At 38.6% G+C, this 27,571-nt stretch overlaps 1 protein-coding gene across 1 annotated transcript in view; it reads left to right on the plus strand.

The window, feature by feature from the left end:
• The first annotated feature begins 1,401 nt into the window (after window positions 1–1,401).
• Window positions 1,402–27,571, plus strand: part of LOC139451102 (protocadherin Fat 4-like) — a 134,891-nt gene continuing 108,721 nt past the window's right edge. The window contains exon 1 of the mRNA XM_071232900.1: window positions 1,402–7,050. Within this exon, the coding sequence (XP_071089001.1) occupies window positions 1,858–7,050 (5,193 nt within the window). The 5' untranslated portion in view covers window positions 1,402–1,857. The remainder of the gene's footprint in view (window positions 7,051–27,571) is intronic.

The raw sequence follows: 27,571 nt of genomic DNA on the forward strand, positions 1-27,571 counted from the left end.
GTGTCTTGAATTTCTAGTTAGAATGATTAGTCAGAACCCAGGGGTTAAGTAATGTCTCAGCGCGTGCGGTTGATAATATCGCTTGTCGTCATCTGCTATCGTTTCATATCTTCGGATGCTCCGAGCAAAACAGTAATGATATCACCCGCTTGGGATAATTCCACATTTTATCCCGAGGCTCCCAATATGTACCACGTGTGATGATATAATCCGCTACCGTCAGAAAAGCCACATTCAATTTCAATTTGTAAAGTGAGTCTTAACATATTCGAGCTTATCTATTGTTTCCATACCAATTGGTGCATTTGTTGACTTGAAAGGTATGGGTGCCGTCCGTTCATAAGAACGTCCTCTTGGATGATAATTATTGTAAAGTTGTGTAAATTGCTTTGAGTTTCTTTGTTCCCAGGTTGACCCGCCTGATTAATTGGCTGGTAGTGTTTACCCTCCAACACTACAGATTGTGGCCAACAGGTAAAAAACGGACGACAGGTATGTCCACGAAGGTTTGCATAGAGCCCGCTTGGCCTCTCGGCTCTGTTTTGATTGGACGGTTTAGCTGTCAGTCATTTTCGTGGGCGGAGCGGATCTTCGCTTGACTGAGCCCACCTCGATGGAATCTCGATATATTTGTACTTATTTTAAGCAGTGATGTTCGGAGTTGTTGTGACACGGGGAAAACAGAGCCAGGAGCGATTATATCAGTTTATTACACGAATATGATGTTGTGGCACACGGCGTTGTTAATATAATAAAGGCAAACAGCATGTAACATGTATTCACAATGATACTTGTATGTAACCTAAATTCTGTTCATGACTGTGGATAAATGTTATACCATTTGTGTTATACCCTCGGGTTGAAGAAAAATACCACACAGACTTTATGACCAGTGCACTTGTTTTCGATTGCAATAACGTTCAAAGAAAACCCGGTCGTCTATTGCTTATATGTGGAAAGCCATTAAGTTTGAGAACAGTTGATTTATTAACTTGGAAATTGACTGTACAACCATGTCATCAACTTTGCTTTTGTAATTTTTTTCTTAAAGTTAACTTTGAAACGTCTTCATAGACATTCAACACACATTGTGAAACGTGAGAAAATATACGAGTCACTGCGCGTTAAAAATGTAAACTATGGCACGACAATTTAGAAATGAGGATAGTTAATCGATAAATTAGGCCTTGGTTGAAAATCGTTTCTTTCCAGTTGTCAAACTGACATGAACTGGAGGTCTACTATTTTATCAATGTAAGAGGCGTGGCCTATCAGGCGATGTCTATCGCGCAACCTTGTGGTTACTGACAATACACACAGCCGGCCTGTCAATCAAAATACAGAGGGCGGAGCGATGTGACGTCACGTTCCCATTGCACGCATTCGCTACCGTGAGAGATACTCGGGCTTGAGAGAATAATGTCTTACCGTGAAAACACTGTGTGTGTTTGAATTTGAGTAAATGTAAGAAGCCACGGATATACATTCAAGATGATACCAATGTAAGTAAGAATGTATCTTGTGGACTGTGTACGTTTGTGTCACTGTAGATGTCCGTTAGAGGGCCGAAGGCTGTAAAGGTGTACTGTGAGAGAGATATCGGCCGATTGACGGCGGTGACACAGGAAATACGCTTGTGACGGACCCTCAAAGTTCACCTGGATATCAAAGTCTTTATCAGGAGGTTTGTACCGCCACCATGCAAAACTTAGGCCATTGTTTTGTCACAGGAACAGTTTGATGATGGGAAGTTTGGAAAGGAAGATCGTGTTTGTTGGTTAGCGAGCTTGTATACAGCTTCACGACTCAGGTGTGTACATAGAGCTCGTGCGACCGTGCGTGCGCTACTGCTGGAAGATGGCCTCGACCAAAAACAGCATTGAGAGGCCCGCTCCTAGGACTTCATATCATGTCATATGTATCATATTATTACAGTTTTTAGTGAAATTTTCTCAAGGGCAGGGCCCAGGTGTGATATTTTACATACCCGAAGAGTCACCGGTTGGGACGACGGTGGGAACTATCAACACAACGGCAGGGTATACTTACACAATGCCTACACAGTCGGTATATTTCACTTTAGAAAGTTCAACAGGCAAAATTACAACTTTACAAGTTATAGATCGGGAGTCACTAACTCAAGATCAGATCAATATTTTCATCATTGGAAGGCATTCTGTTCGGCCTAGTTTACCTATGGAAATCCTTGTTCATGTTCTGGATATTAACGATAATTTTCCAGTTTTCCAGGAATCTGAGTATCCAGTTGCAATACCCGAAAATTCACGAACTGGCTCCCAACAACTTTTAGTCACTGCTTCAGATGCTGATAAAGGGGAAAATGGCACTATTTCAAGTTATAGAATTATTTCAGGCAACGAGGAAAATAAATTTCGGCTAATTCCCCCAAGTTCCATAACACCGTTTATGTATTTGGAAGTTCAAGGTGTTTTGGATAGAGAAAACAAGGACTCCTACAAACTGAATGTTTCGGCCAGTGATGGTGGGACCCCACCCCTATATGGATTCATACAATTAGATGTTACAATAACCGACACCAATGACAACAACCCAACGTTTAACCCGAGTGAGTTTGAAGCTAAAGTGAATGAGAGTGCACCAGTTAATACTGCAGTTGTAACTGTCCATGCAACAGACGCTGACAAAGGTTTAAACTCAGAAATTGTGTACCGATTGACTGACGAGCACAGTGAACAGTTCACAGTAGAGGAAAGGACAGGTGTGATCAGGACATTGAGGACGCCCTTGAGTTGTACCAGAATCTGCGCTCGTTCCTTGAGGTGTAACCCCAGCAGCTGCCTGATTACGGTCGAGGCGTCTGACAGAGGATCACCATCCCTCCTAGGCCGTGCTTACATCACTGTCATCATCAATGACGAAAATGATCACGATCCCATCATAAGTTTTAATCACTACCCGGACCGAAGTAAGGATTTCTCAACGGTGGATGAGAATGTGAAACCAGGTAAAAAAATTGCATCGGTGACTGTCATTGACGATGATTCTGGTGAAAATGGTAACACAACGCTCTCGATCATTGGTGGGAATGAACTTGGACATTTTAAGCTTGTCACACTCTTCAGCCAGTACTTAAGTATTAATTTGATTCAGGTTATTGGGGATTTGGACAGGGAGAAAGTGAGCATGTATAACCTCACAATGAAAGCAGTGGATCATGGATACCCTCAACGCAGTTCAACTGGTCATCTGATTGTCTATGTAAGCGATGCTAACGACCACGCTCCAGTGTTTGCAAAACACGAGTACAGGGTAAAAATGAGTGAACTTGAGTTGCCAGGTAGTTTTGTGGAAAGTGTGACAGCATCTGATGAAGATTCAGGCCCCAACTCTGCATTGTCATATTCAATTGTGACTGGAAATGACCTGAATTGGTTCCGGATCGATCCATCTACAGGTCTGGTGACCACCCAGGACAAGCTGGACCATGAAACTACCTTCCAGGTCATCATGAACATATCGGCAAAAGATGCTGGTGCCCAGATATTCAGAAACTACACCACATTAATTGTCGACATTAGCGATGAGAACGATGTGATTCCAACATTCGATCGGTCGGTGTATGACGTGAAGGTTCAGGAAAATGTAAGTGTTGGGTCGGACATCATCACACTCACAGCGACAGACACTGATGAAGGCTTGAATGGAACTGTCCGGTACCTGTTTCACCCGAGTGTTGCCCGAAGCTACCCAAACACATTCCAAATTAATTCAATCAGTGGTAGGATCAGAACAGCTAAAGAATTAGACAGAGAGACTGTTCCTAAATACACCATCTTGGTCATTGCTAGAGACGGTGGAAACCCATCCCTTTCCTCCACAGCGTCTGTGATAGTAAGTCTGAATGATGTGAACGACAATGCCCCTACATTCCGACCCCGGCAATACTTCAGCAGCATCCTTGAGAACCAGCCTTCAGGGACTGATGTGGTGCAGGTGTTTGCCTTTGATCCGGACGAAGGACTCAACAGACGCATCACCTACAGCTTCTTCGGGGACAGCTTCAGCAGCTTCTCCGTCGACACATCAACTGGATGGGTTCGGACAACCAAGCAGCTGGACAAGAGTCGAAGCCCTTACCGTCTCACCGTGCGGTGCACTGATGGTGGGGGGAAGATTGCATCCCCTGATGCTTCTCTGGAGGTTACTGTCGCCAACGTCAACGACCCTGCTCCACAATTTAGTGGTCAAAGCTATACATTCTCTATTGAAGAAGTTGGTGAAAATCAGATTCCTGATGTGAGCAGAAGTGTTGGAAGAGTCACAGCTACCTTGTCCGATAACTCGGCTGTAACATATGCTATTGTGGGAGGGGATCCCTATGGAGTCTTCAACATGGACAGAACATCCGGGCAGATTACCACGGTGAAGAAAGTGGACAGAGAAGCACAGTCTGAGTTCCACCTGAAGGTAATTGCAAGTGGTGGGTCTCGGTTCCGGGAGACATCAGTGAAGGTTGAGGTCACCGACATCAATGATAACTCGCCTGTCTTTGTGGACCAAACCCTGGAAACCTCCGTCCATGAGAACTGGCCGATTGGCCGCAACATCTACCACGCAGAAGCCAGGGATTCTGACTTTGGCCCCAACTCTGATCTCTCCTACACCCTGACATCCAATTCTAACAATGTCTTCATGATAAAGGCCCAGACAGGAGTGATATACCTGAACAAGCCACTGGACCAGCTGCCATCCAACAGAAGCACGCACACCCTCACTGTGACTGCTACTGATGCCGGAACTCCCCAGCTCTCGACCACGGTCGACATCACTGTCTTCATCCAAGATGTCAATGATCATAATCCTGTGTACCAAAGCAGTCATTACGAGAGATCTATCCATGAGTCTAAACCAGTCAATGAACCAATATTCCAACTGATTGCCATTGATGAAGACTTGGGCAAGAACGGTGCTCTTGTGTACAACATCACACGAGGAAACCTTCAACATAGGTTTGGCATATTTCCTGACGGTACTCTGTACGTTGCTCATGGACTTGACAGAGAAGAGAGGGACATCTATTCTCTGTCTGTGACAGTCAGCGACCAGGGCGCAGAACCCAGAAGCTCGGTAGCCAACATAACGTTTCATATCCTTGATGACAATGACAACAAACCCGTGTTTGGAAACAGCACTTACGAATTCTATGTCCGCGAAAACATGCCTCTGAGAACATTCACTGGAACAGTCCACGCAACTGATGCTGATATTGGTCGCAATGCAGAGATTATCTTCTCAGTTGGTGGTGATCAAACCAACTTTACTATCAATCCTCAAACTGGAGAGGTATTAACATTGAAATCTTTTGATCGAGAAGGTATGCAGACTTTAATGGGAAGAGATTATTATGCGTTTGAGGTAACAGCAAGTGATAATGGGCTTAAGCGTCTTCATGAAACAGCTTTAGTGAAAGTTTATGTCACTGATGATAATGATAACCCACCAATCTTCTCGAAGCAGATCTACACTTCTTCTGTGATGGAGAATGCCCAGCTTGGAGTCCGTCTCACAACAGTCACAGCCACTGATGTTGATATTGGAGAAAATGGGGCCATTTCTTATGTGTTCCTGTCAGGAAATGAACAGAAGAAGTTCAGAATTGACGAAACAACGGGTAATGTTGTTCTCATCGCTGAGCTAGATCGTGAAACGGTAGATCGCTACAACCTGATCATCCTGGCCACTGACTCTGTGGACGTGAGCAACCGCCTCAGCGCTACTGCTACTCTGCACATCACCGTCATGGACTTTAATGACAACATACCTTTGTTTGTGTCGCCTCCATCTGAAACCAGCATCCTGGAGTCGGCCCAACCAGGAGAACTCATTGCCTCCTTCTCTGCAGTGGATGATGACATTGCCAACAATGCTGTCCTCTTCTTCGACATCAACCTTGGCAATAATGGAAACTTCTTCAACCTTGATCGGCACATGGGCAAACTGTACCTGAACAAACCCCTGGACTACGAGAACAACCAGAAGTTTACGTTGGAGATCATGGTGTCTGATGCAGGAGATGGCGACCACCAGACTCTATCCTCCAGCACCTCCTTCGTCATCAATGTCCTCGATGTCAACGATAATGCTCCCATATTCAGTGATGGGGCCATCTCAAGCACTGTGAAAGAAGATTACCTAAAGGGCAGGAACGTGGCTGCGGCCAATGCTATTGATGCTGACTCAGGCCCAAATGGGCAGATTCTGTACAGCATCATTCAACAGAACCCTATGGGCAATAACTTCCAGATTAACCCAACAACTGGTGATATTTACATTCATGAGATGGTTGACCGAGAAGTGTCTGAACTCTACACAGTAACCGTAATGGCAACAGATCAGGCAACAGATCCACTTTTGAGACTCTCCTCCAAGAAAATGGTCAACCTCATTATCCTTGATGTAAATGACAACGCACCAACATTTAAGTCTCAGAATACAATTCCTGTGTCTTCGAGTGCCACCCGTAGTGTCATCACCAGTGTTGAAGCAGATGATCCTGACTCGGGTGAGAATGGACGCATATCATTCAGTATGGTTTCTGGAGACAATACCTTGTTCTCAATCTCCTCCAGTGGACAGTTGTCCCTGTTGAAGAACTTCCCTGTTAATCCTGTCTCCTACTCCTTGACCATCAAGGCCTCTGACCATGGACAGGACAATGGGAGGGATGATCGGAAATCAACAAACATGGATTTTACTGTTTTGGTCGTATCTCAAAATGGTGGTCCTATATTCTCATCGCCTTCGTATAGTAGTGGTGTTCAAGAGAACAAGCCCGTTGGTACCAGCGTGTTGCAAGTTGATGCGACATCGTCCCAGTCTGGATTACGTGTAGAATACTACCTCACAGACGTTTCAGGCTCCGTTGGAAGGATATTTGACATTAATAAATCAACCGGAAGACTTACCACTGAACAGGTTCTGGACAGGGAAAAATTACCGGAATATGTGGATGTCACCATTTATGCTGCACTGATGGGTGGGAATGGCCCAAGAACACGCTCTACTCAGGTAAGGCAGTTACCATTTCTATGTTGAAGATAGACAACTCTTCCAAAATTGGTTACATCAATACTTTTTGAACCACTGTTGTACTCTAACCTTTGACCGATTACAGTAGCGTAAAGAATGAGTCTTGTACAATTCTGTTTGGTCTGGTAAGATCAGTTGGTAATGGTTCATATTATAACCATGATAACACTAAAATTGACTGAAAATACTTCTTGCTTCGAGCAAGTTTTGGCTAGTAGGCTTAAAGGTATTTGGCACAAATCGGTAGATCCAATTTCAGTGGTATGTGACAATGATGTAAGAAAATGCACACTTTGTTGAAATGTTGTTTTGATCAGTATTGAAATGTAACCAGTTTGCTATTCAGTTGTTAACTGTTAAGAGAGATTATTTGAAATCACCATGGAAACAACACTTTTTATATTATGAAGACGTCATAATAATCTCCCCTGAGAACTGAGCATAGATATATATGCCAGTGTCAAACTGATTATTTTGCACATGATATATCCAAGGAAATATTTTTGTCAAATTTGAATTTAAGGACAAGTTTTTGAGATTTTGACACCAGAAAAAATATCGGTTTCATGGTATATTCAAATATTTTCTCTTGTATTAAATTTCATGTCAAACCTTATTCTCCACAGGCCTGCAAAAATACATTAACACTGCAACAGAGCCATTTGGTGACACTGTATACATCGAGTCCTACATTATTATTGGTTTGCTTTGAAAACTCCTAACATTACACATTCTTTGCAAGTGCCCCTAGTAGCTGCACAAACAATACATGATCTGTCAGCTGAGAATATTCTAGCATGTCAAATGGACATAATTGAAATTCAAATCTTGGCAAAATATGTTTTTCTTAATGTATTTCCATATCAACAAAGCATTCTCTTGACGTGGCGTTTGCATGTCCCCGGGAAAACACTTATCTCTCCAAATATCTATAATGAAATTTGAATACTTTTTTAAATCGTTGAAGTAACCTGTTTTAAGATGAATCATGAAAGTATTATTTTGTTTTTCTCTCATTTTTTCGCGAAACACATTATTGATTTTAACAAAGATAATAAATGATTGTAATATCCATTGTCTAAATCCCTATGGTAATATTTGAATAAATTTTAAAGGGATCCCGTAGGTTTGAATTCTGTTTTAAATTCAGTTTGTTCTTTTAGCGGGTTCAAATAAGCTTTGTCTTGCATAAAACCTCTTGCATAACAGCATACTCTAGTTTCCCACGGGATTCCAGGCTCGTTGTTAGGATCAATAATAACGCAATAACAGCATCGCAGAAACATATCCCATGATTCTCAGCTTTGTACCTGAAAAGGGGGAGCTGTTGACAACGATTGCAGTGACTACTGACCTACTAAAGGCCAACTGTACCTCTATCCCTCAGCTGAACGATATTGACTTGGTCAAGACACCTACTGTTCACGGCTATTCGCAATAGATCTATTGGTATTGGAGCTTTTCCGTCCATGCCATTGAAAGTGGTGGTATATGGCTCGGTGTGTAATCTGTTTATACTGGATTGGTTTTCATTCTTTATATGTTATGTCAGGTCGGTACCTGTGGGGCGGGGGTAAGGACTGCCCGGCGTACTGCACTTGTGTGGAAATCATTGTTAAAGGGGGTTCGCCAGCCGTGGGACTATTATTGGAGGCTTGACTTTAATTCTGTATGCTGTACCGAAAGGAAATAATTATGTCTGTGTCTTTCAATTGAAAATGTTTTGAAATGGTTTAAAGGGGATAGGCAAAGTTGTGAGTGTACATCATAGATTTGTAAAGTATGTTAGTGAAGTTTAATGCTACAATCAGCAATGCCGCCATATTTTCTTAAATGTAGTGCACACTTTTCTCCCCAAATACAGCTGTGTAGGAGGTTCACAAAATATATGTAATGAGTTTTGAAGTTTTTTCCCCAACGCAAAGACATTAACGTGTGCACGTAACACCGGAAATACCATGAAGGCTTCACTGCGAAATGCATGTACATTAATATTGTTGATGCAGCAGAAACAATATTCACTCACTCCAGCAATATTCAAGCTATACTAGAAACCTGTAAGCCAAGTAAACAATCCAAATAATCATGTGAATAGGTGAATTATCATGTGAATAGGCTAAATTATCATGTGAATAGGCTGAATTATCATGTGAATAGGCTGAATTATCATGTGAATCGGCTGAATTATGTGAATAGGCTGAATGATCATGTGAATAGGATGAATTATGTGAATAGGATGAATGATCATGTGAATAGGCGGGAATGATCATGTGAATAGGCTGAATGTTTATCTTCTGTTCATTTAAGGCCTTTAACTTGCTGATGCAGCAGCACTTTGCAATAATCACTCTCTCACCAGCATTTCAGAAACCCGTACTCCAAAATATCATGAGAATATGCCAAATATTTTTATTCAGTTCTGGTAGTAAATAATGACAATTTTAATAAATTAAGGTTTATTTCAAAGGGGGCTTAAAGCTCGAAGCCAGATAATTTATGTGACATGTCTGATGAGGAGAACCAAGCCCTTGTACCATCTTGCCTGTGATTTATCCCTGGAGCCAGTTAATTTACAGCTTGACTGTAACCAAACTGTAAGATGTCTTTGTTACAGAAAAATTGCCGGGATTACCTTGTCTGGTGCGAATTAAAAATTCTTCCAATAAATGTGAAATTGATCGTAACCCAATACAGGCGAACTAGGCTAACCTCAGATTCTTCATGGAAAGAATACTAATTTGCCTGGTGATCAAGCTGGGTCAGCAATGAAGGCATTATTTGGAATGTACGCTTAGGTATGGCATGTCCTCATTGCAATTCGCTCAAGGTCTTTCATTTTGGGTGCAGTTTAAGCTTTTGAACACTCCCTTGACACTGGAAGCTTCCATTGGGATGTGTTGGTTGTAAACATGGAATGTGATTAATAGGTTGATTCCGGTGGCCGTTTTGTGTGGAACTTGTAAAGTCAGGTGTTGTGAAAAGCTGAAAGTATGGATGTTTTTGATGGATGTGGAATATGATTAGGGAGTTAATTAGTGGTTTAGAATAAAAGCAATTTAATATTGGATGTATTCTGAGATACAGACTTACTAATTTTGTTTTATTGCATTAATTACATATTAAATATTGGTTAATTATCATAAAGGCTGTTAAACCTGTTTTAATGTATTTGTTGCATGATATCAAACTATGAACACAAAGTTATTAGTTTGTGGTTATGTGTTAAAGGAAAAATATATTCTGGTACTCATAAAGGGAGAATACAATATAGATTGTAAATTACATGTGGAAATATTAATTTTTTTAAGTACTTTTAATTATAATAAATTATGAAAAAATTAAGATTATAAAAATTGAATTCATTATAATAAAAATCTTTAATTAACATAATTCAGTAAGAACCCTAAAGAATCAATGTATTTCTATCAAATATGTTACACGAGATTATCTTGTCTCCACGGGATTTCTCCCTTGAGAAATATGATATTGAATGTAGACAATCCACTGATCTGGTAACTATGCCTTGTGTGCAGGGTATTTAGATTGAGATTACCTGTCGATTGGGTATACCATGCAGACAGTTGGTTCCACTTAGTTTCCGTGGAGAGGAGTAATGATTTTATGCACAGCGAGTCAATCCTCTATTAATCATGTGGGTCAGATCATCAGCGCTAATATGGTTACCGAGTTGAAATATTCTGACAAGTTTGTGTGAAAGTCAAGCAGACGTTCTGTGATCAATTTCTCTTATTTGTATATTGGGAATTTGTGACTCACTTCCCTTAGGCATCCTGTCAAGAATGGACATTTATTTTCAAAGAAACTAATCGATTGTACTGCATCACGGTAACAGTAATGTGTGACAAATGTGTCAGCAAAGTACAAACACATCCGTTAACTTGAATTAAATGTATTTACTTTAAACAGGATAGAATTATCTGTCAGATGTTTTTCATTTTTGTCCCGAGTACACTTTTCACAATATATACGCCATTGTATTATGTTCCACACGATGTGATAACTTTGTTATACGAATCAATTTTCGTGGATAAAGGCAGGACAAAGACACAACACACTTTAACATGTTGGCAATCTGTTTTGTTGGGTTATTTTTCAATGGAGATTAGGTCACCTTACATTATAAAGAAGTCAGAAACTTAACGTAAGATAACGCCAAGTCAAGTGTTTGTGAAACACCCTCGAAGTTCAGGTCTTAAAGTTGATTCACATTGTTACTGCTGATAAACACTCCATTTTCCCAAAGCTCATAATTTGACAAACAGTATATTTTTTTAATAAGATTTTCACATGGATCTTATATCCATCCTCATGACTAGATTTGGAGCTGGCTTGAATTTTCTTTGTTCATCATGTCGATATTCTTGCACAATAAGTTCATGGAGCTTTGCCTCGCAGGTGCTTGATCCTTTGTGGGAGTAATGGAAGATGAATATGGAGTTTAACTACATAATAAGTATAATTCACGTCTGGTATATTGGAAAATATCAGCTAGATCTGGGTCATATATTAGATGGACTTGATGTTCATATAATCTTCACTGCTCCACTGGACTCGTACACTTGGGGCGACATGATAGAATACTTGTAGCAAGGCGCCCTCCGACCTTGATGACAAGCACCTGTCCCCATCATGTGACATCAGCACATCACAAGATGAATAGGAGTCTCTGTGTTTTATAACACTGGGATGGAGTTTTGATCTTTTCTTTGTAGTTCATGTTTTTATTTCTCGAGAGCCTGTTACAGATTTTATCCATCACTCTCAGAGAAACGTTAAGCTCAAGTAATCATAATTTATTACTTAAGAATCATCCCGATCATATAACCACTGTTTTTCAAGATTTGTCAATTAACTTACAATATTCCTGTTTCAAAGATCTCAATTTCATATTTTCTGTCACCATGCCCTGGAATCGATACAGTTGTGTACTTCATATTTCTTTTAGACAATCGTCAGCATTGATTTCGAGAAATTGTGTTGAATAGAAATAACAATCTTTTGTATGGTCATAAAAGCGTCAAGCTTATGTTGTAAATATTTTTTGGGACGTTTTATTGGTTATTGATTGTACAGAGCTTGTGTGTTTGTAGTAGCTTGACAACTCGAGTTGTGATGTAAGGTGATTGGCTAATTTCCAATGTCAGCTGGTTCCTGGGCGACACGGGAGGGTAATACAATAGTTAAATCTCTTGGGTTGTTGGCGAAACACTATTCTCTCGCACTGACCCCGATCATTCAACCACTGTTTTTCAAGATTTGTCAAATGATTTCCTGTTTTAAGATCTCAATTTTTAAGTTTTGTATTTTTCGGTCACCATGCCCTGGATTCGATACAGTTGTGTACTTCATATCTCTTTTGGACAATCGTAAGCATTGACTTCGAGAAATTCTTTTTCAGGTACTCCTGTCAAATCCAACCCCACTCTTACCGACCCTGAAATAAAAATATCAACAAAATCCCATGCAAGTCTGTAATAGTTTTGCAAGTCTAGATTTCTCTGGGCTCCTTTATATTATATATTATAACCCAATTTAACAAATCAAGTTTAAAAATATTCATTCACTAATTGTTAGTGGAGGACCACGCATACCGTATTTGACGTAATAAGCCCCCAGGGCGCTCTTAAAATGAGAAATAGGAGGCTCTTATAAGAATATTATTTTGATGGGAAAAAAACAGAGTTGAAAGATAAATTTCGGGTTTATTGTGATAGCCTGAAATGTTTATGTACGACAGATATATTTTTCCAGAATTTAATTACCCATAATTAAGGGTGCATATAACACACGAGTGTGCATATACATGAAATATGTCTTGTGTACATTAATCAATTGGAAGGGGTGCTAATTAGGATTGTTTACTAGCCAATATATCAGCAAATATCGCCGTGGGCGCTTTTTAGAGCAGGGCGCTTATTACGTCGAATACGGTATGTGTTTGGTGACTGTTGAGCATAGTGTTAAAGCCCTTGAACACAACATGGTTGATACTTCTATAACAAACACACAGCATTATTCAGGAACATGATCTTATTCTATCATTCAGAAGAGATAACATCATTCAATTTATCAGTTTCCTAGTAAAATATTAGAATAGGATGTTGTGTCTTTCATCGTTGATGTGAATAAGGACAAAATTAATATAATATTTGAACGGCAATCATCTGTAGTAATAAATCGATTAAACTTGGAAAATGGATTTAGTATTTCATGTTTGGCACATAATACTTTATGATCCTGAGGAAAATCAAAGCAATTTTTGATGTTATAAAAATCTCAAAAACAACAAACAGCCTCTTCGCAAACAGCTTTTGCATGTGATAAGAGTCGATTTCATTAAGTGGTAGTAATTCAGAGTGAAAAATTGATAGCTGTGATAAATGTAATAGTTAGGACCTTATTATCGACTAAGTCTGATCAATTATTAAATTTTATGATGGCTTGCTTTGGAATTATATTCAGGTGTAAATATTTAAACACAGGAGTGAAATAGTATCTCCCTGACAGCTGATTTAAGTGAAGGACGCGTCAAACAACCATCCAAGAGTGTGAATGTTGATGCAACGCCTTATATGAAAATAGTTAGTTTTAATGTTCTAATAGTAGAGTGTGAAACTTGACGAAAATTGTAGCAAGTCTCGATTTGTTTTTTTATTATGTTTTTTTGAAGACGTTACCATTGCTGCAATTAAATGAGGTTAATATATGTTCATATTGTGACTACCATGCTTGTGGAGCTTAAGAATAGAATAACCTTAATATGTAGGATTTATAGAAAAACAACAATAGCTCTTTTCATGATTGTGGAATTGACCCAGATAGCAATAACAAGATGAGGTTATTTGTTGATAATGGAGAGATATAAATCATGTTAATATTTGTCACTGCACTGAGATTGCTAAATTATGTAACATGGGTTATATCTAGTGTCAGCCAGTCTAGTCTTCCAATTCAGTGGTTTAGAATGAACTCACACAAATGTGACCTTTTCAAACAGCATTCCTGTCTATAAATATGGCTTGCTATCCACCTTTGCAGTTGTGACATTTTATAAAGTTCGCAGTCACAGGTTGTTGAAATATTTTGAAGTTTATGAATCTATTTCTGAAGCCTTATTAATCCTATGAACTGTATTCTTACACTGTTGGTTGATAAACTGTTGCTTCAATATTCAAGGCTTACTTGTTGGTTTGTAAATATTTGTATGATGGTTTATAAGTCTGTAGGTTACTGTATGTTATTGATGGTTTATAAGTCTGTAGGTTACTGTATGTTATTGATGGTTTATAAGCCTGTAGCTTACTGTATGTTATTGATGGTTTATATAAGCCTGTAGTTTTCTGTATGTTATTGATGGTTTATATAAGCCTGTAGCTTACTGTATGTTATTGATGGTTTATAAGCCTGTAGGTTACTGTATGTTATTGATGGTTTATAAGCCTGTAGGTTACTGTATGTTATTGATGGTTTATATAAGCCTGTAGCTTTCTGTATGTTATTGATGGTTTATATAAGCCTGTAGCTTTCTGTATGTTATTGATGGTTTATATAAGCCTGTAGCTTACCGTATGTTATTGATGGTTTATAAGCCTGTAGCTCTCTGTTATCAATGGTTTGTACAGTTTCAAGCCTGTAGCTTACGGTATGTTTTCAAATGGTTTATACTGTTACAAGTCTGTAGCTTATCGACAGCCTTTCCGTCAACCTAATCTACGTCAACCCACTGTCAATAGAGACAGAGCTACGTTGGTTAGTAACATGGGTATTTACTACTTGGAGACATGTTCACTGCAGCACTTTATTAACATGCTAAGGTTGACAAACCACTACCCCATTTTAATGCAGGTCATTCTTGGTTACTGATCATTCAAGTAGGTCCGTTGGTCTTTAGTTTCAGTTTCCCTGGAATAGGCGCCATGGTTTTGGAATTCTCGTCTTAAATAAGCAGGTACCATTGGTAATTGTCCCCAGTGGAGCCCTGCAGTTTGTAGTTCATATTTGGGGGGACGATGCCAGATAAAAGGTGAAAAATAACCATGAATCATGTTTTGACATGTGGAATAAATGTTGTTGTGTCTTCAATGAGATACTAAGTATAGGGTGTCATATTTGAAACGGTTAGATGGGAGGACAATGGCGGGTCACATGACACTTTTCTTGTTTGATGGTCATGTCAACAGGTTTCTAAACCAACAATGACGATACAATTCATCAAAACATTGTCGCTGAAGACGGAGAAAAGCTAACTGGAAAAATATGTTGTGAAAATATTGTTGTTTGTCACTGGGGAATATTTTCGGTGGCATAAACCAAGATGGTTCAGATTTTGGTTTTTAAATGTTTTATTTAATAAAGTTGTGAAGTGAAAATAGTTTGGAATGGCATCGTTAGCCACAGTCTGCAAGAGAGAAAACTTGTGGTGGAAATAGCTCTATATTCATATTTTGGGTGGCTGAACATATTACAGAGACATAAAAACTTTTATAGTTTTATAAGTGAATTAACAATATCGCCATTGGAATTAGTTTGTGAGACAGCATTCTCGTGACTGAGGTCAGTGATGACACTGAGGAATTTGGATGTACACAAGGTGGGAAGTAGCGCTGTGACATTTACCATACAACTACTTCTAATGAAAAACTAACAAGGAGCATCAGGGGAATCAGAGGCCTCAATTTCTCACCTGTAGCAACTAAGGATGGAATGAGTCCCTGGAGGTTCAGTGCTTCACGAGTAGTTGTGTCAGTACTTGACGATTACTTGTGTCAGTACTGACGATTAGTTGTGTCAGTGCTTCACGATTAGTTGTGTCAGTGCTTAACAATTAGTTGTGTCAGTGCTTCACGATTAGTTGTGTCAGTACTTCACGATTAGTTGTGTCAGTACTTCAAGATTAGTTGTGTCAGTACTTCACGATTAGTTGTGTCAGTACTTCACAAGTAGTTGTGTCAGTACTTCACGATTAGTTGTGTCAGTACTTCACAAGTAGTTGTGTCAGTACTTCACGATTAGTTGTGTCAGTACTTCACAAGTAGTTGTGTCAGTACTTCACAATTAGTTGTCAGTACTTCACGAGTAGTTGTGTCAGTACTTCACGATTAGTTGTGTCAGTACTTCACGATTAGTTGTGTCAGTACTTCACGATTAGTTGTGTCAGTACTTCACGAGTAGTTGTGCTCCAGAATGAGTATTGTGTTATGAAGTTTTTTATGGATGTGAAACAATGTATTTATAACCTTTGTTACTTTGTGTTTAATAGGAACTATAGGGTACATATTTCTTATCTCTCTGTTTTGGTTAGTTTCTTCTTCTTTCCAGAATAATGTGATTATGACATCTAAAGCAGTATAGTTTATGTTAGGGTAATACTATATATCAATGAACCATTTTAATATTTTGTCTCCATTTGAATAACCTAGTTAAATTGTTTTTGCTGCAAATTAGAAAAATACTGAAGAAAAGTACATTCAAATATTATCATTATGATTCAAATTAATGAAAGTGTAAATGGATTAAATAATTGAAAATGATTATTTTGAAGGTCTTTTGAAAAAGGAAAGTCAGATGTGTTGTAGTAAAGTTATGATGTAATGCTGTGGCTGATAAAAACAGGAATAGGTCATCATTGGTTCAGGAGGTTAATTACAGGACAGTAGTATGTTGGAAACTGGCTCTGATGTAATATTGCTTCGTCAGCAAGCTTTACAGTTGGCTCCCTGCTCCCTAATCCCCACAATCCTTCCTTCCACCCGATCTGATGATCGAGAAGAGATAATTACTTCTTATTCAAATCCTCAAAGCTGCTTATAACAAAGAAAAAAGCTACTTTTAGGCAAAGGAAAGAAACTGGCAGAGTTCCCCTGACAACTTATGCAATATATCTTACACAGAGCCTGGTCCCCTCATTGTCTCTGTAGTGGCCCTCCGCGGAGGTGTTGGGAGTAATTGGTGCGTACCTGTTGGGGGGGTAAAGGTGTACCTCTCTCACCTGCATCGTTACCTTTCATAGGTCATGTCTGAGGTGGCTGGACGCATCAGGGGGTACACTGAGAATGTTTGCCAACAAAACTGGTTTGAATCAGCCGGTTAACTAGATCAACAGTTAAGAATATAATCACCTACTTCAGTGTCAGAACCGAACTTCACTGGACAGAGGTTCATTGTTGTTGCCTTGGAATTAAAAAAACAAAGTTATGGAAATCAATATTTTTTTATTTGATCAGGTGATTGAATTTAAGGTTCGATTTTGTCACCTGTTTGGGGGATCATACTAAGTGTCACAGAACAATGTTTTGAAATTATGAAAGTAAATTTAATCTTGAAGGTGTGATTCATATAGGTTTCAGGTATTCTTTTCTTTAAAATGGCGATCTGTAGCCCTTTTTTATTATTGTTTTATATAGTGACGTTTTTTATGGTTGTATGCTAGTTTGAAATATTGATCTGTGATATTCCAATTACTTTACTGCGCATCGATTTAATCTAAATATATGTATTCTTAATGTATAACTTCTCATCACTTTATGGCTGAAATATTGCTGATGTGTCATTAAATATTAACTCACTCTTCAAATTGGCATCATTTTTTGTTGATCAACTTTATGATTTTAGTACACTTTGAAATTTGGGTTATTTCCTAAAAATTTAATATTGGATAACAGGGTGTTGTCAGCTAACCTTGATATGATAAAAAAAGAAGGAAAACTCTGAAGCATTTCCTATGTCAAGGGGTCTGTGTATTAAAGTATTCAATATCATCACCTGTGTTTTCAGACGAAAAGTGTCATTTTCACCAAAGGGGAAAGATTGTGTGTTTACAAACAAGCAACACACCAGCTTGGGTTTTGTCCTAATATTGACAGCATAGGGACTAAGCCATTTTCTTGTTTGTCTGACGTGCGCAAATGCACCCCTGCTGACAGCTTTCCACTACTGCCCCTTTTTCCTTCAGCTTCCAGATTTGTTATAATGTAAGATTTATTGAAATCTGGAGTTTGGGGTCTACCATGTTCAATTTCCTGTGTTAAGGTTTAAGAATAAATTGTTTACATTTTGAAGTTTTGTTTATTTTACATGAAAGGCCATACAGGAAATTAATTTTTGCATTTCATGAAACATAAAGTCAGAAGTTTGCACTTTTTTATGTGCACCATTGATTGAAATGTATTTAGACGTTTTTTCAAAATCCCTACAGCACAGGTAGAATCTACAGTGATATTATAAAAATGTCAGTTATCCCAAATTAAATTTAAAAATTCAACTAAAAGTGTGTATTTTAAAGGAAACAGCATGACAGCATATGTGTCAACACAGTATGAACTATATTTTAAAATGATGTTTAAATCAGCAATATCACATCTTGGTCATGTTTACATAAAGTTTATAACAGTAGTTGTCAAGAAAACAGCATCTTGCAAAATCCTAGGGTGGACAACTCCATATTATTTCATTCAGTGTTTTTTGTATGAAATCTTCGCCTCTGTTCAGGCTGGGCTACCCAGTGCTATGAACAGCAGCAAATACAGAGGCGCCAGCCCTGAAACCATATGAAAACGAGCAATATTGTTTGTGTATGGAGAATTTCTAATACTTCATTGGGACAAAGCACATGTTCAATAATGCTTCTATGGCTGCCTATACAAAACTCTATTTACACACTGCCCCTTGTCCAAATGACAGCTTTCCTATTCATGTATTGGTTATCTTGCATGTGTACATTAATCCTAATAACACTCCGTATTCGCTAACTCTCTTGCACAAATGTTTTATTAATAAATGAAACAAAAGGGACCAGCCATATAGATGTAAAGAAAATCAGAGTCTAATATTAATTTCCATGGTTACATATTGTATTGACGAGGTTAAGAGTGCTAGTTGCATATTTGCTAAATTTGAGACTAATTTGTGTGAATATGGCCCACATATTTGTCCTGAAGTCGTAAGTTGTAGTAAGAAAACACCTCATGCAGACTTGGCCGTGATGACATTATGTGATATGTTGTGTGGATAGGTCCTCAAATAGCAATTTCGTCTTTGTGTGATAATGGGAATATTTTCATTTGGCGATCCAGTGTTGTAGAGTGTTTGCTCATATGTCTCCCCTGGCCTCAATAGTGGGATTGATAAAATCATGCAACCTGAATAGACTGTACAGCTTCTCTTGCAAAGAAGACGTGACACTGAATAGAAAGACGATCGCACATGTCTTCCAAAGCTTTTCAAACGTGGTTGTGATCGTTGAATGACAATGATCTGGCTCGGAACTCTGTCCGCCTGGCTGAACGCAGATAGACTTCCATATCACCATTGAATAAAGAAAAACAAGGCCCAAGGCCTGCCTTTTAACAACATTAGGAGATTTATTTACTCCTGAACTGAATTCAACTGTACTCTTCAAATAAAAGATGCACAGCGTTCATCTCTTGGACTGTAATAGTCAAGTATTTTCTGCTTGTACTGGGTGTATTTTTCATAATGTTGACATTACTTGGTTAGCTGTGGGCGAGACTGGTGGTGTGTAGTAGAGCTTTTGTCTGGCCTTCACACAGTTGACTAGCTTCATTCAGCCTGTGACAAGTTTGAAACCTGTATTCAAGCTAAATTGTATCAAATGTACCCATAAACCTGCTAATGTCTTTATGACAGTACATTTTCTCCTAACACAGAATATTTAGGGAGTTTTATTCAGTTGTAAAGCTAGCATCACCTGATAGATAGCCACTGCACCCCTGTCATCCTCTTTGAGCATCCAACCACACCGAGGACGGGCCAAACCCAAACAAGTTTAAAATCCTATCCGACCATAGAGATTTTCTGCTATGGTGAATTTGTCGGTGAGATTCAAAAAGGAAAATCAAGAAGCCGCGATAAAACTGTGCCTATCGTCTAATCCTCGTGCCTACGAGTCTGGCCTTGCAGTACAGGAAAAGCATTTAGCATGTTTCCGTCAGGGTTTTGTGGCAGTTTGTGTGTATGGGTGGTCAGGGGACTGGGTTGTGGCTGGAATCTTTAGCAAAGGTGATACTCACAGGTCTACAAACTTAACTTTTTACCAGTCCAAGGCCTGTGTTCTCGCAAAACAAATAGTTGCCGGAGAATTGATTTGAGATTGAGAATGTGGAGCTATGATTAGCAACCAGAGGGAGAGCAAAATAGATACAGATATATAAGCCACCTGGTGCGGAGAGATGCTGGATGTATGTGGAAGCAATGAAATAGCATTCAACATGGTGTATTGACGTTTGGTACTTCCATATTGTTTTTATATGAAGACGCGAGAAGTTGTCGATCTGAAAGTTGAAATAGATGTGTTACTTGATTACGGGTTGAGAAATGTGCCTGCTGTATGTGATGTAGAAAAAAACCCAATTTCGTTCTGACAAAAGGATATTTAACAACGTGGTTAAAATGGACATTGATGCTTGTGAATGTTGGCAGATTACATGATGTAATCCAGATTATCTTGGTTAGGTTGTGGGATGAAGCAGAAGTAAGCTGCTTGAAGCGCACCATGAAAGGTTTTCATTTCAAATTAGGTGATTTGTAGAGAATTATATGTCGATAGAAGCATAATTAAAGGCTATGGCTTCCTGAAATGTTTCGGAACCATGTGTATGGAAACAAAGTATCATTATCTGAAGATTTGAGGATTTAGCCCTTCCAGAACACAAAAGCTCATCTAAAGGACAGATCCAACTTTGAACCGGTGGAATGTAAATTGATGTATAATTTCTGTTTGCTTCTGAGTATAACTATGTATTTGACTTTTCATATATTGTTCCAACTTTGCAAACGTCACGGACGCAGACCATATCCACCTACTCGGTGTAGAGTTTAGCCATGAACTCTGAACAGTACAAAAGACATTTGGCTTATTGGCATTCACCTCAGCTGTTAGTGGTCACAGCCCAGTGGCACTATTGTTGGTCACAGAGATTATTGTGGCCGAAACAAAGAAGAACATCTACTTTTTCTTCAGATTTGATGGAGATTAGAGTTATTGCTTGACTATTGAGCTGCCACTGGCCTGACTATTTCAAAAGCTGTTCTAACGGCTATGTTGACATTTGCGGCCAATCAGAGAGGCCATTCTTCAGTAGGTGGCTCTTGCCATAATGCTTTCCCTGGTTTACACAGGGGTCTTGTAGCTAGTAGATACTTTAGCTATTCATCATGTTTTTCCAACAACTTGGAGCTTTTTCTGTGCAAAAGTCATGACCTTTGTGATGGCATTCCCTTAAATGAAAAGAAAATATTTTGGAATGATTTGTTGATTCATCGACAATAGCTTTATTATACTTTGAAGTATCATTCAGATTTGTCGGGATGAGTGTAGGTGGTTGCCCCTGACAACCCTTCTGTCTTGAAGATGGTGTTTATGATATAAGATTGATTGCTTGTGGAAGTTGTACAAACCCAGTTTTGCAACAACAATGGGATGAGTTTGTCAATAAACAAGGAAATACAACTTGGCTAGCTCCTTGTAATTATTTCCAAGATCATTTGATTTTTTCTTCTTACAATCATTATTCCATGAAACCGATTGTACAAATGTAATTGAAAATTATCCGGCTAAATTGATATCTTACTTGTTGAATTAATTTCTCAAAATGTCTGCATGTCAATTCAATTTAGGTGTACAAATCCCTGTTTAATTTGCAGACATGTCACAAGAATAGCTATGCAGAGGTTTTATTTCCACCAACCAAAGTGTTGGGCCTTTGTAGTTAAGGCGACAGAAGTTTAATGGTCACCGAAGGCTCACAATGGGATGTCCGGTTTCTGTCACATTGATAATGGTATTCCTGGCTACTTTCACATGAAAGGATGATACGAAGCTCCCATGTAAATGAGGCCATTTATTCACCACACAATCGTCAGGGAATTTTTTGATATTGATGACTCAAACACTTTTTGCCTGGATGACAAGAAGGGTTTCTTATGGTTTTGTTTCTTATTAACGAATTACGTGTGAATGATTACGCTCGGCTTGCCTTGGATTTTTGGGGTCCTTTGAGTTTTGGCTGATTTTTCAGTATTAAATTGAATGGAAGAATTCAGTCAGTCAGTTGACATGATAATGGATCGGTTGTGTTGAAAAATTGTTAAGGAGGGTATTGTCACGGAAACATAGGATAAAATTACCATACAGACCGTGAATCATAGGGCTAAGATTTCAGGTGTCACCGATGCATATGGTATGGATGCCTACAAAGTTGTGGAGATTTATGCTTGACGTGGTCTCAGAATAACCCCCCTCTGGTCCACACACCTCTTGTTTTCTTATAATGAAACCTCTGAACAAATATAGTGTTTCCTTTTTGTCCCATGAACCTGAGCTGGTATGTGACCACCTGCCCTTCTGTGGCAGGTAAAGGCTATCAATGTTTAATAAATCATTACCTGAGTCCTTGCAGCCAGATGACAAGGTATTTCAAAGTCGGCATATATTATCTCCCTTTAGAGTCGTCATAATGCCTGTCATATGTTTGTGACAGAGTTCAAGCCATGAATTCATTTTCATTGCTTGTATGTTTTCATGATTAGTTTGGTTACCTATTTTCAGAATGATTATGTGGAGGAAAAGGATACACTTTTTTTTACATTTATGTAATAAAAGTCATATGAAAGCCTATTGCTGAAACAATATTAATAGATTGATACTGTTAGGTCAGGAGATTCAATTTTACAATCATAAATATTCATACATATAAAGATCTCTTAACCTTTGTAAGAATTCAACTCAAATCTAAAACTTAATCTTGCTCAGATTGAGGAATATTTCAAATATAACACCTCTATATTGTCCTGTATAGAATCGACAGACTCTCTGGCTGGGTGTAGAAGCACCTAAACAAAGATAACGTATTACTATTATGTCTTTGAAAGAGGATATTTTGAAAACTGATGTGATTTTATGATGCTGATGGACATTAAGATAACCAACAATGGATGGTGCGATAAGGTGGCCATGTTTGTTGTGTGGCTTCCTCTGTGAAGCCAGGTGAACGCAGCCTGCTCTAGAACATCCCTTGGGATGCTCCGCCATCAGACAGAGTTCTCTTGACGGAGCCGTGTAGTATATAATAAAAAAACAGAACTGTCATCAATAGATTAGATGTGCTTTTGAAACATGATGGATCTGATTTCAAACATTTCATTAATGCCCAGTTCAAAATGTATCCTTGCATTGTGATTTTGACTGTCATGTTGTGAATCAGGGTCGCGGTTTTTCATGAAACCTACTTTGATAAATCAGTTTGAATCATTTCGTAGATCTTCAAACATGAAAGACATGAATCTTGTACAGCCTCAACTTCATAGAGAGTTTCAAGGTCATCTACATCTTACTAGGAAGCCATTGCTGCTTTATATTATACAATACCTGTGTGTAACGGTCCGATAATTGCCCCATGTCATTCAGACTCCATTATATCCATGAAGGGATGTTACAGATTTTATCAATATTAGACTGCTGGATATCAAAACGATCATATTTTTCCTAAAATGGTTTCTAAAGTACTAACTTTCCTGCAATTTCCGAGCGATTGATATAATTGTCTGAGATGAACTAGGCAGGATCTATATAATATGTTTCTTCACACGTCCAATAGATGGCTGTTACAATGCACTTGCCCATTGATTGGATGCTATGTCTTAGGTTCTAGGAGAGGTCCACTGGTGTGGTAATATTATCCACGCAATCATGTTCTGCTAATAGTAATGGGGAAAGATAATGACTATTGAGCAGTAACTGGTCTGCACGTTCAATCTTAGACCACTATAACACTAAAGTGGCATTTCACATTATACTCAACCATTTCAACACCAAGCTCAGACAATGCAGAACCTAAAATTAAGTTAGAACCTTTTTTCATTCTCAACTGTACATGTTAAGAATATTAGACTGACAACTGCCTTTACTCTAGGTATTTGACCTGTTGCATATTGGTATGCTAGAAACGGTTTCAGGTGTCTCATGGTGTCATTTTAAGATTAAAAACATTGGTAAAAATGTCTAGTTTTATACTGGAAACAATGCAGTATTTCTTGTACATATTTGTAATTCTTGGTTTTAGGTATCATAACATGCCTCTTCAGTTAAATAACATATTTGTCAGTGAAGGTGCTTAACGTTTCTGTCTAGTATGTATGCTAAAGGATGCTAGACATTTCATGAATACCTGAACGTTTCAGTAATTTCATGAAAACTGTTTTTGTCTGGGATTTCATGTAATCTTTAAAATATTCTGGGATTGAATTACATTTTGTAACATAAACTTATGCAGACACTCAATTACAGATTAAAAAAGGTATGTGGGAAAAAATAGATTTGGAATAATATCTTGTGTTTTATATGAAATATGAAATGATTATGAAATCCGTATTGACAAATACAGTTGGCATACAGCATGCTCATCATGCACTGAATAATGCTCTTTGTCTCGATGGTCCATTGACTGCGAGAAATGTTCCCTTGCATGGTGAACAGATGGTAAAATGTAGTTATACTTATAGATATGTGTTTCGCATAGTTGCTCCTGACACACCTGTTCTGTACAGGTATAATCATATAGCAGAGATCGGACCAAAACGAGCATGTGAAATGTACCGTGGAATGATTGATATTTTTATTTCTAATTGCATGAATTGTGAATTCCATGTGAATCGATAACTGCGTCATCCATTTCACGAAGTAGTGGGAACAAAATTTCATTAAAAATTAATCGTTATGTCATAAAAATTCCATAAAAGCTAGGTGACGGTTACTTATGAAAGGTTGAATCCCTCTCAATATGTTGCGTAAAAAACGCAAAACGTCTTCCTCAAACAACAAAGAAAGAGCTGACAGGGACATTGGGTGGCGTAACTCATAATATACGCTAACTTCAAGGTTGCTGTATGGAATAAACTGGGCTTTATTGGCTTTTAACTGGTAAGGTGTCGCCCGGGCGGAGCTCCCCGTTTGTCGAGGTTTGTTCAAAGTAGAGCATCAGCCCTAGCCAGGCAGTCACTGTTCAATGGTGGTCAGGGCCACCTTTTCCATTACTGATTTCATTACCTCTCGTCGGGGTTGTGATCAACATTATTTTCTATCAAAACGAAGTACAATGAGCGATCCATTGAATTCCTGTAAACCTACCTTTGGGAAATAAATTCTGCCATTTTATGATTTGTTTATAATATTGTGTTGATAATCAAGCTCTAAAGGTTACAGTTACCGGTAGATAGTTAATAAGGACATGTTTACATAATTAAATGAAGATTAGGAAGTATGATCTATTCCTTTTGTCCTGATTGCTGTTTTTTGTTTGGGTATTTGTTATTGAGTTTCAAAGAAACAGGCATATTATTAAGAGTTTAATTCGCAGTTACATTTAAACGATTAAGGATTTGCTGTGGTTAAAATTGCATTTTAGTGTAGTGTGTTCAGGAGGAAACGGGTGGTGTGGTAGCCTCGTTGTTAAAGCGTTCACTTGTCATGCCGAAGACCTCGCTCTTTGTAAACCGCCTCCATGGTCTAGTGGTAGAGCGTCCGCCCGGAGAGCAGAAGGTCCGGGGTTCGATCCCCGGCCGCGTCAGACCAAAAGACGTTAAAAGATTGTACTTGTTGTTCCCTTGTCTGGTGCTCGGCATTAAGGTGCTAAAACAAGGATTGGTCGGCTCGGAGTCAGTATATTGCAAGTGGGGTGTTCATGTTAAACTGCGGCATTTCACCTCAACTCACCTCGCTCCTTGTTCATCATCACCATACCTGTACTCACTCACTCACTCACTCACTCACTCACTCACTCACCCTCAGTCACTCCACAGTGAAATGCTAAATCTATTGAATGAAGTCAGCGGGAGGTTGTGCAACAGTCAACGTTCCATGACAAAGTGTATTCCCAAAATATTATAATGCGTGTTGTTGACTTGCCGTGCAGTGGACCCTGTAACTCGAGAGTTAACATTTACTAATAAAATGATTTTATAATGGTCAGATACCAAAAGGTAATCAAGTGTTATCCTTAATAGATATATATGTTGTTCATGAAAACATAGCTGTTAGGGAAGTTGTATTGAGAATGCTTTTTGGTTGTTGTAAATGAATTGTAGTAAATAGTCCAGAACTAATTTGTGCAGAATAATTCCCAGAATCCAGGTTTTTGTGTAAACTGGTGAATCATCCGCTGTGAGACACGGAAAAATAACATTGCTAATTTCCCATAACATACCTGTATTTGGGTCCTTCAATATGGAGGCTTGGGTGGCAAAATGGCTGACTAGACACAGACAACTTGGCTCACAAGTATCTGGTTTCAAGACTAGGTCTGGAATTTGTAACGTCATGTAGGATATGAAATTTGAATGACATTCATGCTTCAGCAAAGGTTGGAGCATTGAGTTTCCGTTTTATTCACTGACCTTTATTAGGTATGAATTTTCATGAGATGAGATTATTTGTTGTTTTTGAAGATGAGGATTACCATAATATTGGTGATGACAATAACAGTTATTTAGTGATGATTGTCAGGATGTGAAAATCAAACATCAAGTCATTCTTCTCACACATTGCCAATACTTTCAACAAGGTCTAGAAATCAGAATCTTGCTATGTGACAAGGGAGGTATACTGGGAGCTGTATAATAGTTGACATCAACACGCTGTCATAATTCAGTGAATATGAAACACAAAATCTGATTCAACAGAACATGCAACACCATCAAGATTTAATGCAAGCAATACAGCCCAGAGCGCTGAGTCACTTGGTTTTATGCAAAATCGTGTTGTAAAGCACCAAATATGATACAGTATTATGAGGATCTGTTGTGATAGAGGTGCGTTTTTCTTTCTCAGCGAAGACTGTATTCATGGTTGATGAAGTCGATTCAACACTGTCATATTTAATTACACCTCCCAATAAGCATTCAAGGTTTACCAGCGCAACTTTTGAGATAGATTATAATCTTTATTGTGTATGTTGTAGACTAGGCTATTTTGAGAATCTTGTATATGTTATTTGGAAAGATATCAAGAAACTGCAATCATGTTGTCATCAGGATTCAGTCTATTCAAATTGAACCGAAAAGTCCATGATATTTTAAGATATTTTTTGGGTCAATGGCTTCATATGGTGGACTGGGAATGAACACTGCCTTTGTGTCTAGCTAGGGGTTGGAGAGGGCCTATTTAAAATATAGTGGATTTTATTCTGTGCATATTGATTTGAATAAATCCAGTCACAATGTGCATGGCAGATTGCACCGTGCACTGGCTTAACCCATGGAGGCAGAAAAGTAAATACAAATTCAAGAAATGGCCTGTCTGTTTTCACTCAAGATGTCCATAGTCGTTGGTTGGATGAATACAGATTTGCCGAATAAATACTTCGTTGGTCATTCCATGGCATCACACACTCCAGGAACAATATTTCAAGGAATGAATGTTTTCATGTTTTCCATATGAATAGGGCAATATCCTTGGAAACGCCTAATA

Source organism: Haliotis cracherodii, unplaced genomic scaffold, assembly GCF_022045235.1.
Source record: "Haliotis cracherodii isolate W230 unplaced genomic scaffold, xgHalCrac1.p SCAF_8, whole genome shotgun sequence".
Lineage (NCBI taxonomy): Eukaryota > Metazoa > Mollusca > Gastropoda > Lepetellida > Haliotidae > Haliotis > Haliotis cracherodii.